This window comes from Penicillium brevicompactum (assembly GCF_028827555.1).
Source record: "Penicillium brevicompactum strain IBT 35665 chromosome Unknown utg000002l_segment0_segment0, whole genome shotgun sequence".
Taxonomy (NCBI): domain Eukaryota; kingdom Fungi; phylum Ascomycota; class Eurotiomycetes; order Eurotiales; family Aspergillaceae; genus Penicillium; species Penicillium brevicompactum.
The window spans coordinates 2,256,095-2,269,100 of record NW_026623205.1 but is presented as its reverse complement, the minus strand read 5'-3'; the positions used below and the strand labels follow the sequence as shown (position 1 = coordinate 2,269,100).

The following is a 13,006-nucleotide window of genomic DNA, read 5'->3' as shown; positions in this document are numbered from 1 at the left end:
TTTTCTTCCTTTTCTTCCTTTTCTTCTTCTTTATGTCTTACGCTACATTACTTCTACTCGCATCGTGTGAGATTTACGTATAAACTTTGTTTTACTTTCTATCTGTCCTTCAATAGCAATGTGTACCAGTAGAGGGCCAGAACATCCTGTGTGCAACTCGCCTGGTAAGCTTTTCAGGGACCCATAGCTCGGCTAGCCGACCAGTTTTGGCATTAATTCGCGCGTATGAGACCCGCATCGCGAGTTTTCCCGATATTCTCATCCATGGGTTCACATCGTCGGGAGCGGATGCAGCGGTAAGTTCTCGCCTCGGGCACATAGTCTAGAAGTCCTTACATTTTTGGAAATACTGTGCAGATTTGAACCTACAACCATAGTACAGAGTACTTTGGCACATTATACAAAAGCGAGAAACCTCTCATGCATATTTAATGACGATCTACAATGGCGAGGCCGTACCTTCATTAAATCACACTATCAAGTCTTCCTCCACAACTGAGACACGAACCTTAATGCCCCATCCATCACGTCCACCAATCCAGTTCTTCCGCTTTCCGACCTTCTCAATGCGCTGGACATCATGCTCAAGCTCCTCCTTCAAATGAGTCGGATCGTAAGCCACCTTTTGAACAGATATTGTCAAGTCGAGCCCTTCCTTTTTGCCCTTCTTGCCAAGCCCACTCCGCCACTCCGCCCTCGGAACAATCCGAGGCTTCGAATTGTCAACTGAACCGGTTGGATAAAGCTGGCTGAGCACTAGTCCCACCTTGCCCAGGTAACGAGTCCACCAGACTTCCTCCGGCGTGAGAATGCCCTGCAAGTGGGTCTTGAAATCTACATCTCGGGGCGGCAATTCTCCACCATATCGCTCCTGCAGCATGAGCGCGAGCAGAGCCCGATGAGAATGGGGGATTCCGTGTGTAGATGCTAGAATTCCAGTGCTGGTGCTGAACAGCGCGGCGCTAGAGGACAGCTCCTTGGACATGGTAGCGTGGTAATAGAGAACGTTGACAAACGCCTGGACCAGGTGGAGAGTGATCGAAGACGGGAAGGATCGTTTAGAAGACGGCCGGGGAAGCGCCGCCAGAATCAACCCGGCAAGAGCCTGAGCAGATTGAGGCGCGTGTCGGGCTGTGGCTACCTCCAGGGGATCCTGCTGTCGCACCACCGGGAGCATCTCCCGGAACAGCACACCTTCGCGCACTCCACCCTGGCAGAAATGGGCCTCTTTGATGCCATGCGGTAATGACTCGGCTAGAGTGTTGACTAAGAACGCGACCGAGGGCACTTGCTTGCGTCGACGATCAGAGACTCGGAAAATCTCATGCGCCGTCCGAGCGACTTCTTTGAGCGCCTCAGTGTCCTCGAAGTCCTTCTTCGGTGCTGTATACCCATTAATGATCGATATGGGGTAATTTCCCCCTTCGTCTGATGGAGATACAACAAAAGATATCCCCACCCCCGAAATCCGCCACCGGATAGGTATAGAGGAAACCCTCCTTGCTCCCGGGCTTTTTCCACCAGCCGTTCGGGAACCTCAATCCGGTCAAAAGCAGCCCGGAAGTTATCCGCCATCTCTTTACGAAACGCCTCCCGAGCTTTGTGGGCCTCCTCTTTACTCTTATCCCGCTTCAAGTCGGCCAATTTCTGTGATAGGGCAGCTGCTCCGTAGGGGAAACTGACCGACCCTTGTGGGCTCATGTGTACATTGCCAGCATGCGAAGCGATCCATGTCATCTGCATACTCCCACCACCCAGATCGAGAGCAAGTCCCTCTACATCTGAGAAGCTGCTGGCAATACCCCATGCGCCAATCACGCCCTCTTCTTCCTTCCGTAACGCTTCGACTGAGATCCCGGTCTTTTGCAGAATCGCGTCCATGAATACGGAGGCATTGATCGCGGTGCGGGTCGCCTCCGTTGCTATAATTCGAATGTTCTGCTGAGGTACGCCTATCTCAACGCAGACGATCTGGAAACGAACAATTGCGCTGACGACATGATCGATGACATGTTTCGGAATGGGAATTCGGGTGCCTGTCTTGGGGTCGACTTGGGCTTCGTATAAGGAGATGTTGACACGGCGGAAGTGCGCCGTGGGAAGGACTCGGGTGCTTGGTGGTGAGAGGTCGGAAATTGAACAGCGGATGCCATTGCTGTGATATTTAGTCAGTGCATGCAGTGGAGGGGTTGGGGGGGGGGCAGGAGTTCGAACTCACCTGCCTAGATCAACTACCGCGTGGAGGTAGATGTTCTGGCCTGGCTCGGATGATACTGCTTTGGTATTCATCGGAAGATTTTCTCCGCCTCCCATAATGATTCTATGCTGGTACAATTATGAGAGGAAAGGATCTCGGACAGGACGCCTGACATCATGTCCGACTGACCGCCCACTATTCTGTCATGACTTTCCGTCTGGTCTTCACCGCCTTTTGAGTGTCGTTTCCTTTTTTGGACTAGTGGCTGTCTCAAGTTGAAATCGAGATCTTGCCAGCTTCAGTCGAGGCATATCTGATTATTCTTTACAAGCCTCAGTCCCGCGCTCACGCGCGATCAAAGAGGACGATAATAGTTGCTTAGAAATTGGAGTAGCCATGTATTGGCCTAATCTCATATTTCGACCTCGGGATTGGTAACGGAAGAGCTATCATCACCTTCAGGGCCTCTTTTTAACTGTCTTTCCAAGTGTCTTTCCACCTGTCTTTTATCTTCACAATATTCCGTTGAACAGCCCTGAAATTGTCAAATTTTCCAAATTGGTCAAGATTTCATGACTCATGTATGCAGTCATCTAGACTTGTTCAAAAGCGCTATTAGGTCACCGTCCACTCGGATCTGATGGGTGGACATGGATTCGTCCACCAGTCAGATCACAGCTATTCATTGCTATGCATCAAGGGTAAAGATTGGAATTGCCAGCCACCCATGTTTACTACTGCCCAGGTGGGTCCTGAAAACCGAGAATGCTACCCCCGAGGAAAGCCACTGGCGCTGTCAAGCTTCCCCACGGCCCAGGTCTACTCCACTAGCGGCGCAAGCCGAATTGGACCCCCTTTGCACATTCCACACTAGTCCGGTTAAATGAGTCTGCAGGGTGCTGATCGCCCTTGCCTCGGGGCATTGGCTTCCGATCTATGCTGTCCGTGCTTCATACATCTACCACTACATGCGACCCCTCTCCGTTCTACCCGTCTGCTTCCGTCAACATGGTATCTATTGATGCAGATCCTCAGACGATGTGACGTCTATCGCGGGATCTCCGGACGTCGAGATGTGGCATTCAGCCTAAATATTTTGATATCCCTTGATTAAAGAGCCCCGGATGGCCAGAGGAGCGAGACTGCTACAATCGGCCCATTCACCCGAGAAAATGCGGCTCTTACTCTTGTCTTTGTGGGCTACCTGGGCTACCAGCTCTGTGGCTTCGCCAGTACAGTCAGATATATATCACAAGCCGACATCCAAAGGCTTTCGTATGCAGCATGGGTTTGAAACTGTGCTGGTACAGCCCTTTGGATACGATGGCTTCCGAGTGCGAGCATGGCCTTTCCGAGAGCCAACAGGCAAAGAGGTTGGGTTTGTTTATGACCCACCCCTGGACGGACCCGAAGAGGGAAATGCACATGGCATGACTTTCGACACGGCTTTCAACGGGAATCGATCCGAAGAATTGCGCAATGGCAACATGATCGCTCGTACATCTGGATGGGGTGGGAATCCCGGGGGATATCGACTTGCCTTTTACAGAGTCGAGACCAATGGCTCAGAGACTCTCCTCACCAACGAGTATGCACCACTCAAGTCGCTGAATCCAAGGTACTACTCTTGGACTGGCCCAGGAAGCGAATTCGCTGCCGAATTCTCTTTCAGCACTACCCCAGACGAGCAGATATATGGCACTGGAACCCAGCAGGATCATCTGGTCAACAAGAAGGGCCTCACAATTGATCTGATCAATTACAACACTCATATCCCGACCCCTGTTTTCATGAGCAATAAAGGCTACGGATTTATCTGGAACATGGCTTCAACCGGTCGCATGGAATTCGGTCCACTGCGAAATAGATTCACTGCGGATGCAGCATCTGTAGTTGACTATGTCATCGTCGCGTCGGACCCCAGTGACTACGACAAGCTTCAGCAACGATTATCTGCTCTAGTTGGTCGGGCACCCACCCCGCCCGACTGGTCTCTAGGTTATCTGCAATCCAAACTCCGATACGAGAATCAGAGCGAAGTTATACAGCTGGCACAGCAGTTCCATGACAAAAAGATCCCAGTGTCCATGATTGTCATTGATTATCAATCCTGGGCTCACCAGGGCGACTGGGGACTTGATCCGAACTTATGGCCTGATGTAGCAGAGATGGCCAAGAAAGTGAAAGACCTGACCAATGCCGAAATGATGGCTTCTCTTTGGCCCAGCGTGGCAGATGACAGCGTCAACTATCTGGAAATGATGGCCCAAGGATTCTTGTCTGCCACTAGATCTGGACCAGGCACGACTGACTCCTGGAACGGGTCCTACATTCGAAACTACGATGCCACCAACCCTGGAGCACGTCGCTTCTTATGGAACACATTGAAGAAGAACTATTTTGACAAAGGCATCAAGAATTTCTGGATCGATCAAGCAGATGGTGGTTCACTCGGCGAGGCCTACGAAAACAACGGCCAGAGCACCTATATTCAGTCCCTTCCCTTCCCCATGCCTGATGCATTGTACGCGGCCGGCACACAGCGCAGTGTGGGGAAGCTCTACCCGTGGGCCCACCAGCAAGCGATCGAGGAAGGATTCCGAAATGCCACCACCACAGAGGTAGGGACGCCCTGCGACTACCTATCGCTAAGCCGCTCTGGTTACATCGGCTCCCAGCGATTCTGCAGCATGATATGGTCGGGCGACACTACAGCAGTGTGGGAGACCCTCAGTGCGCAGATCGCCAGTGGATTGTCCGCCGCCGCGACCGGCTGGGGCTGGTGGACCCTCGACGCAGGCGGCTTCCAAGCGGACCCGACAGTTCCATGGAGTGCCAACATCGACACACCGGAGTATCGCGAGCTATATGTCCGTTGGTTCCAGTGGACGACGTTTGTACCGTTTATGCGCACCCATGGGTCTCGCGAGTGCGATTTCCAGAATGCCTACACTTGCGCGAATGAACCTTGGTCTTATGGATCAGAGAATACCCCGATTCTGGTCTCTTATATTCATCTCCGATACCAGCTCTCTGCTTATTTACGTGCGGTATTTGCGCAGCTGCATAAGAGTGGTCGGATGATCATGCGCCCATTGTATATGGACTTTGAAAAATCTGATCCTCATGTTGCTGCTTGGACTAGATTGAACACCAACTCCACTACCCAGCAATACATGTTCGGTCCACGACTTCTGGTGAGCCCGGTTACAACACCAAATGTGACGGAATGGTCTGTCTACCTGCCCCAGACAGGGGGAGGAGACTCTAAGCCCTGGACCTACTGGTGGTCGAACGAGACTTACTCCGGTGGTCAGACGGTGACTGTCCCAGCGCCGAAAGAGCACATCCCATTGTTCCATCTTGGGACCCGGGCGGACATTCTCGATGGGCACGTTTTTGCATGAGGGGATTCCTGCGTATCAGATGTTGGCCATGGTCGCCGGGCTTTGCATTAATAGGTACGACTGGGAGATGATTCTATTCACGTCAGAATTGATCAATATGTAATGTTTCGCTTGGCAACGGAAGAGAGGGGCTAGTTAGCATCGACTTTGGGGGTATTTATAACTTGGCTGTCTAGCTGTCTTTCTAGCTCTCCTTCCAACGATTTGCTACCTATTCAAACTCATCTTGACTGGTCGAGTAAAGAAAGACTTGGCTAAGCCGTGAACAGAGAATTAGGGATTGGTGATAAAGCATAATCAAGTTACGAAACTTTGGAAATTGTCCATTCTGTCCACTCGTGCTTTATATATTTGTTACGCGTCGATAACTATTGTGGACAAAATGCGGGAAAACCTTGGGACCTCGTGTTGTAGTTATATTCTTTCAACAGGCTTCCTAAATGATCATTTTTACCTTGGAAGAGAATGATAAAGGCCACAGATGTTCCCACAGACCTTCGGGTGAAGGGTAAAAGAGAAGGAATCCCGTGAACCAACGCGCTGCGCTGATAGGTTCACGTGGCAGAATTATCTAATCAATCCGATCAGATAAGATGTGAGCATCACAAGATTTTGGCCGAATGACCACCATTTCTGGCTCATTTTCGTCTCTTATTCTCTTCTCTCCAACCTCTCACGACCACCGAGTATTTCAAGTCTATAGATCACCCCTTACGACCCAGTTCCTCGCCACCATATCCCAACGAAGCCGATCCAGGGTTCAGAGACTTCCGATCCACATGGGCCCACACTGATTGCGATTATCGGCCTGCTGCCGGTGCTCCGCTCGTCCACAACCGTTTTTCTCAGACGGGCCACAACCTGGGGGTTTCACCATGTTGCTCGGTTTGCTGCTTGTTGCATGCGCCCAGGGTGTGTGGGCGAGTAACCCTCAAGACGGGCTGTGTGTCACCGCTGTCTTCTCTGCATACAACTACATCTCATTTGCCGGGATTCCACCCAAGCCTTTGTGGCAGTCGCGATGCCGCAACCCAATCAAGGTTACGTCAATATACGCCGCGACGGAGCTATACTGTACTGAGTACGAACGCGACAAGGGACTTTCTCAGCTGGCTGATGAGTGCCGGGAGTTCGGACACGTAGAGCTTATCCCCAGAGAGGAGGTTGCGGGGAATCTGACGGAAGATGCTGTTCGGAATATGAGGAGGGTGGATTATCTGGAGTTGTCCCGAGCTGATCCAGTTGATGTCCCTGTGCTTTTATCGGCGACTTACTTCGATCTGATGTTTAACACTCTGGTGAGATCGTCGGCCCCAAGAAATTGACCTCCTCTGACCGCTGATTCAGGATTCTTGGGAAAATGTATCCTGGGCACATCATGCATTTGGGTACGTCTTTGATACACGATGTCGTAAAACACAAAACTAACTGATCAGTTACCTCGGATATGTGTATTGGGGCATCATACTGGCACTCGGAATGATATCCCGAATCTGTGTTTGGGCATTTCATCGCCGACATCGCCAGACCGAACGTGCTGTCGAGTCAAATGCGTATCCCCTCATCAGGTCGCTGGAGAAAACGCCAATTGCAGGGACATGTCTTCACTGGATTCAAACCCACATCATGATTCCACCGCCCCTGCCAACACGGAAATGTGTGCTGGGATGCACGTTTTCAACCAGAGTTGAAGCGCTCATCGTTATGGGCTTCTGGGCTCTCAGCATCATCCTCAGTCTTGTGTACTACAAGACGTTTTCTGGCAACATCTAGTACGTACCAAGCCCACAAGTCCGTGGTTTGGAAATGGGCAGTACTGACAAACAAATAAGTTGGCCTGATATACCCAGCCAGCTTCTGCGATATTCTGCAGATCGGACCGGTATCATGGCATTTGCAAACTTCCCACTGATATGGCTTTTCGGCGGCCGAAACAACATCTTTCTGTGGGCGACTGGATGGAGCTTCGCTTCGTTCAACATATTTCATCGGCATGTTGCAAGGATCGCTACACTACAAGCGGTAGTGCACTCAGTACTATACATCGTCATGTACATTCAAGGTAAATTGTAAAAGACTTATCGCAAATGCATTTGCTGATCTTGATTTCACACAGCTGGCACATTGTGGAAAGGCTTATCCAAAGCCTATGTCCAGTGGGGCATACTGGTAAGAATCTCTGTGTTATACCCAAGCTCATTTAGGAAAGATATACTCATGGTAGATGGCAGGGCACGTTGGTGATGATTTTGCTGTTGATAACATCGTTGGATCGGATTCGAATTGCGACATATGAGCTCTTTCTGATAGCACATGTCGTGCTTTCAGTGCTGACCCTAGTCGGTTGCTTTTAGTGAGTGATCTCATCTGGTTCCCCCTTTTCTCTCACCTTGGATTCTCTTTCTAACAAACCACAGCCATACTCTAATCTTTGAAGGGCACGAATATTGGCAGTATCTATGGCCTTCAACAATAATTTGGGTCGTCGATCGCTTCTTGCGAATTGTGCGGCTATGCTACTGCAACATCCATGTGAGCTTCTCTAACAAGAGTTTGGTAAAGGCCTCTGCGACCCGGATGATCTACGACAAAGCATCTGATGTGGTTCGAATGGAGGTCACGCCAGCCACACCGCTACTGAGCCCTTCGCCGGGGCAGTACTACTTCTTGTACCAACCGTTTCGTTTGACTGGCTGGGAGAGTCACCCGTTCACCATTGGGGCATGGTCGTACGAACTAGGCGACAAACCACTATCATCACCAACATCCGCTGGAAACCTAAACGACTCTCTGGACGTATCCCATGTCCCCCTTCTCGCAGGTGGGCCCGCCAAAGCAGATTACCAGCGGAATTGGACAAGCGACCCAGCAAGAGAGTCCGATCCATTGAAACTGAAAATGATCTTCTGGGTCCGACCGTATGATGGCTGGACTCGCAAACTGCGTCAGCAGTGCTTACGATCGCCCAACTCAACGACCGAAACAACCGTGCTGCTTGAAGGCCCCTATGGCGATACTTTCCCTTTGTGGAGATACGAGTCAGTGTTGATCATTGTCGGGGGAACAGGGATCGCATCCGCAGTACCCTACATCCAAGACCACCTTCGACGCTCAGATGAGGGGTGGGAAGAGAACCCCGAAAATGAGAAAACTCGTGTTCGCGACATCGAATTGGTCTGGACCACCAAACAGGCGGCGTTCATCCACGACGTGTCTCGTCGCGAATTAAAACCTGCTTTGGAACGAAGTGATTTTAGCGCCTCATTCTACGCTACTCGTGATTCATCCGCATATGAAGATCTTAACAATTGCGGTTACGAAATTCAGGAAGGGCGTCCCCACCTTCAATCCCTGATCATGAGTCGTGCTTGCGATGCCTCTTCGGCTGACTCTAGTCTGGCAATTCTGGTCTGCGGTCCGGTTGGAATGGCCGATGAAGCCCGTGCTGCGACTCATCTAGCTATGCGACAAGGTCATCGTTCAATCAAGTTTGTTGAGGAGTCTTTTACTTGGTAAGCCTGGAGCCACATTTTGGCTTTGTGATTGATCTGCAAGATTAAGCCACTTGAGCTCAATGTTTGCCCACACCATTTCTTTTCTTTGGATAGAGCATGATCTATTTGTGAAATAGATTGAAGATAGACTCTGCCAAGAGGTACGGAGTACGACCTTGGCAGCCCCCATACAGGTTTTTGACGAGTTCTCATCCCTGCCACTGCGCCGGTTCCTGGCTCGATCAAAATGATCGCTAGGTTCTCATTCGATTTTCCAGTCTGGGGATCGGGGTTTGGCTTGTGGCTGACAGGGGTCTTATGCACAATGCAGGAGGTTCTTACACCGAACGCCACATCTCTCCTGATTTTAGATACACGAATTATGAATTTACCGCATTTTGAGAGTAGCGAAATACTCTTTGAGAGAAAAGCTTTCAATCTAAATTCGGTGTTCTGCAGATTTACTCTATGCAGCATTAATATCAACATGCGACTCATTTCACTTGAACGTGCCCAGGTGGATGTGACGGTTGACAGATCACATCGACTATTGATGATCCACCTACCCGAGATGTCACACGGACTGAATCACTATCTCGAAAGCGTATTAGTTGCCGAAGATCACAGTAAGCGTCCTTTTTTAGCGTCCGGGTGTCAAGTTTTCTCCAACCTACTTGTTGCATCCGGGGAACCATTGCAGCCCCCGCCCATAGGGTACCTGGATCGCCAGGGGAGCCCATTGGAGAAGTTCATGCAGGTCCAAAAGCCATTATGAAAATCCGAGCGCCCCGAACTCAAAGATCCCTGTCAGCCGAGCTACACATAGTGACCCAAAGCAGTATGGATTGTGCCTCATTGATGAGTTGGCTTGAGATCATCCACTGGGAAGCCATTTGGGATGCGACCAAAGTCAACCAGGGACTTTTTGCGCGAGGAACCAGGGGACGGAGATCCCAAGCCCAACAGAAAAAGAAAGCGAGAGCGTGAACAACAGACCGTGTACCACCTGGGCAACGACCTGACGAGATATAAAAGCCACGATGTTTCCTCGACATATGTCTTTTTCTATCCAGCATCCAGCATTCTCATCTTCGAAGTCTTCTCATTACTCTTCAGTCTAATCACTTAATCGCTCCACGCATCCCATCTATCAAAATGAAGTTCTTCGCCACTGCCCTTCTCTTCGCCGCTACTGCCATGGCATTGCCCGGCCACGGTGGCTCCAACACTGAAGTCAGCCCATCCTCCGACAACAAGGTCAAGAACGCTGTCAACCAGTGTGCCAACACCGGTGACTTGAAGTGTTGCAACAAGGTCAACCAGAACAAGGGTGTTACCCAGAACAACGTCGGTCTTCTGTCCAACGTCCTCGGCGCCGTCGGCAACGAGGGCCTTGGTCTCGGCGAGAACTGTCAATCCCTGAACATTCCCGTCAATGGTAACAGCCTCCCCATCATGACAATACAGTGCCCCGAAGCTAACACTTGATAAGTCATTGGCGCCGCCGGTCTGACCGACTTCTTGAAGAAGAACTGCCAGCAGCAAGTTGCCTGCTGCCAGAACAGCAACTCACAGGCCGTAAGACAATTCCCAAAAGCACATCTCGAATTTTCACTGACCCTGATAGAACAACAACCTCGTCGGTGTGGCTCTTCCCTGTGTCAGCTTCGGCAGCCTTCTCTAGACAAATCATCTGAGAAGCTTCACCCCCGTCATTATTACAAGCCACCGCTGCTGTTGATATAGGCTATAATTATGGAGCTAGTGGAATTATGTGACGCGGGCGGTATATAGGTGAAGTCTCATGACTGTCCTGGGGCCGTATGTTTTGACATTGGTAGATCGGGACATTCAGTTGTATTTAATCGTCGATACCTACTATCAATTGCAGACACTTTTCATTTGAACGCAACGGCTTCCAAGCCCCGGAGGTTGATCTGAGAGTCGCACAATCCCTAATCCCTAATTCTATCCACGGTTGTTCACAGCTTAGCCAAGACTTTCTTTGCTTAACCAATCATGATTAATCGACGACTACTTGGAAAGACGGTTCAAAAGACGTCCGGAAATTGATGATTGCTCTCTTCCGATACCAATCGAAATATCAGATTGAGTCAATACATGACTACTCCTGTTTACTACGCATAGGCAACTGATAGCGTCTTTTTGGCCGCGCGTGAGCCCGGCACTGAGGCTTGTTTCACTCAAGTGAGAATTGTCGGGATCTAGTCTACAACTTTGCTATCCGTCGGCGTGTGAGCTTGCCCTTCCGCGCCCCATTCGATGTGGCTATATCCGTGAGCAACCAAGTAGTCCTTCCACTCCTGATCTCCATGATCCAAAATAGTATCACTGTCCTGAAGAACAAACCAGGCCAGCAATGATCCGAGAACAGCGAACCCAGATCCAATCAAAAACACAGCCTGGGTGCCGTGAACACTGTCGTCGCCCCAGCTAGCCAAAATCGGCTTGAAGACTTGAGTCCCAATTGCCGCTCCGGCTTTACTCCAGGCTGCAGCCAGACCAACTCCGTGACCGCGGACTGCAGTTGGAAAGCTTTCACTGGCAGTGAGAACAATCGTAGATCCAGGACCGACCTCACCCAGAGTCAAAAAGATTCCGTAAAGCACAATGAATAAAGGAAGCTTGGTTTGGATTGGGCCAAGTGCACCTCCAAGAATGAATCCCAACATAGCCTGAAGCCCGAAACCTAGGGCCATAGTCCGACGGCGACCGATTTTATCAGACAGAAGACCGCCGATGAAGGCACCGGGGATATAAAAGCAATTGATGAGCGTTCCCCATGCCATTGTTAGTGCAAGAGAAGAGGTTGGATTGACGCGCCCAACAATGGTCGATGAAAATAGTCCAAACGGATATGAGATGTAGTTGTAGCTGATAAAGACACAAGATCAGACATGCCACAGACAGTTTTGTATGGAGGAATCTCACTCACATAAACCAAGAGCCACACACTCCAAGCAAAGGCCGCCAGTACTTCTTAAGTACTAGCCAGTATGGAATTCGCTGCTTCTTCATAGAGCTTTTGCGATAAGCCGAGCTCATCACCATTTTGTATCGGAACCAAAAGATCGACAAGGGCGGAATGGCACCCATGGCCAGTGAGATACGCCAAACAGCCTCATAATGCCTCACTTGTTGATGGAAACACAACAAAAGAATCAGTGGAACGAGCGCACCGAAAGCGAATCCAAGAGACGCAGACAAATCACCAATCATGGCAAAGATGAAGCCTCTTCGCTTGCGCATACCCGGTGCCTCGTCCGTGGCCTCAGCTGCGCCAGCGCCAGCAACGGGGTACTCTCTGCGAACGATCAGTAGGTTAAAGAGGAGAAATAACAGAAGTCTCAACTTACCCTCCCGCGCCAACACCCGCAACACCACGAGCAATGATCAGCATCCAGAACATGCCATTCTCTGTAATACCACTCGCACCAGCACTGAGGGCAATTCCCAAGACCAGAAGTATAGTGGTAAGGACCGCACCGGTCTTTCGTCCCAATTTGTCCGAGATATAGCCGAAGGATAACATTCCGATGATCATGCCGACCATGAACGCGTTCGAGAGTCGTGCGGCCACTGCCGTTGTGAGTGATTCGGGGTATATGACACCCATGATTAGTTCCAAATTGCCGATAATGGAGGCATTGAAGCCGTCGGATCCAATAGCAAGACCGCTGAAGATCACCATGAAAACCATAGACACTCGGGAATAACCCCGACCAGGCGTATTTTCCACATCGGAGGATTCCTGGATGGGAGAGATATTGGTTTGCGTATCTTCTTTAGTATCCTCAATCGAGGGTTTCGTATCTGCACTTTCGTGCATCTCGACCGAATTGGATTGACTCATGGCAAGGTGCTTCAATCCGGCAATTCAACATTGC

The 13,006-nt window shown here is 50.3% G+C and overlaps 5 protein-coding genes across 5 annotated transcripts; 3 read left to right on the top strand and 2 right to left on the bottom strand.

Moving 5' to 3' along the window:
* Positions 1-469: 469 nt before the first annotated feature.
* On the bottom strand, positions 470-2,313 carry N7506_003532 (putative transcription regulator (RTG2); the record flags this gene model as incomplete). The annotated part of the gene is made up of 3 exons (XM_056952827.1): positions 470-1,383; positions 1,476-2,155; positions 2,219-2,313. 3 exons carry the CDS (start codon positions 2,311-2,313, stop codon positions 470-472), a joined length of 1,689 nt encoding a protein of 562 aa, XP_056814519.1.
* Positions 2,314-3,369: 1,056 nt separating this feature from the next.
* On the top strand, positions 3,370-5,604 carry N7506_003531 (glycoside hydrolase family 31 protein; the record flags this gene model as incomplete). Its single annotated transcript, XM_056952826.1, has 1 exon — positions 3,370-5,604. One exon carries the CDS (start codon positions 3,370-3,372, stop codon positions 5,602-5,604), a length of 2,235 nt encoding a protein of 744 aa, XP_056814518.1.
* Positions 5,605-6,479: 875 nt separating this feature from the next.
* Positions 6,480-9,120, top strand: N7506_003530 (ferric reductase family protein; the record flags this gene model as incomplete). The annotated part of the gene is made up of 7 exons (XM_056952825.1): positions 6,480-6,902; positions 6,952-6,992; positions 7,041-7,376; positions 7,455-7,666; positions 7,721-7,773; positions 7,836-7,957; positions 8,022-9,120. The coding sequence occupies 7 exons, from the start codon at positions 6,480-6,482 to the stop codon at positions 9,118-9,120; spliced, it is 2,286 nt and encodes a 761-aa protein (XP_056814517.1).
* Positions 9,121-10,253: 1,133 nt separating this feature from the next.
* Positions 10,254-10,782, top strand: N7506_003529 (uncharacterized protein; the record flags this gene model as incomplete). Its single annotated transcript, XM_056952824.1, has 3 exons — positions 10,254-10,536; positions 10,591-10,676; positions 10,726-10,782. 3 exons carry the CDS (start codon positions 10,254-10,256, stop codon positions 10,780-10,782), a joined length of 426 nt encoding a protein of 141 aa, XP_056814516.1.
* Positions 10,783-11,323: 541 nt separating this feature from the next.
* N7506_003528 (uncharacterized protein) lies at positions 11,324-12,972 on the bottom strand (the record flags this gene model as incomplete). The annotated part of the gene is made up of 3 exons (XM_056952823.1): positions 11,324-11,993; positions 12,055-12,423; positions 12,476-12,972. The coding sequence occupies 3 exons, from the start codon at positions 12,970-12,972 to the stop codon at positions 11,324-11,326; spliced, it is 1,536 nt and encodes a 511-aa protein (XP_056814515.1).
* Positions 12,973-13,006: the final 34 nt, after the last annotated feature.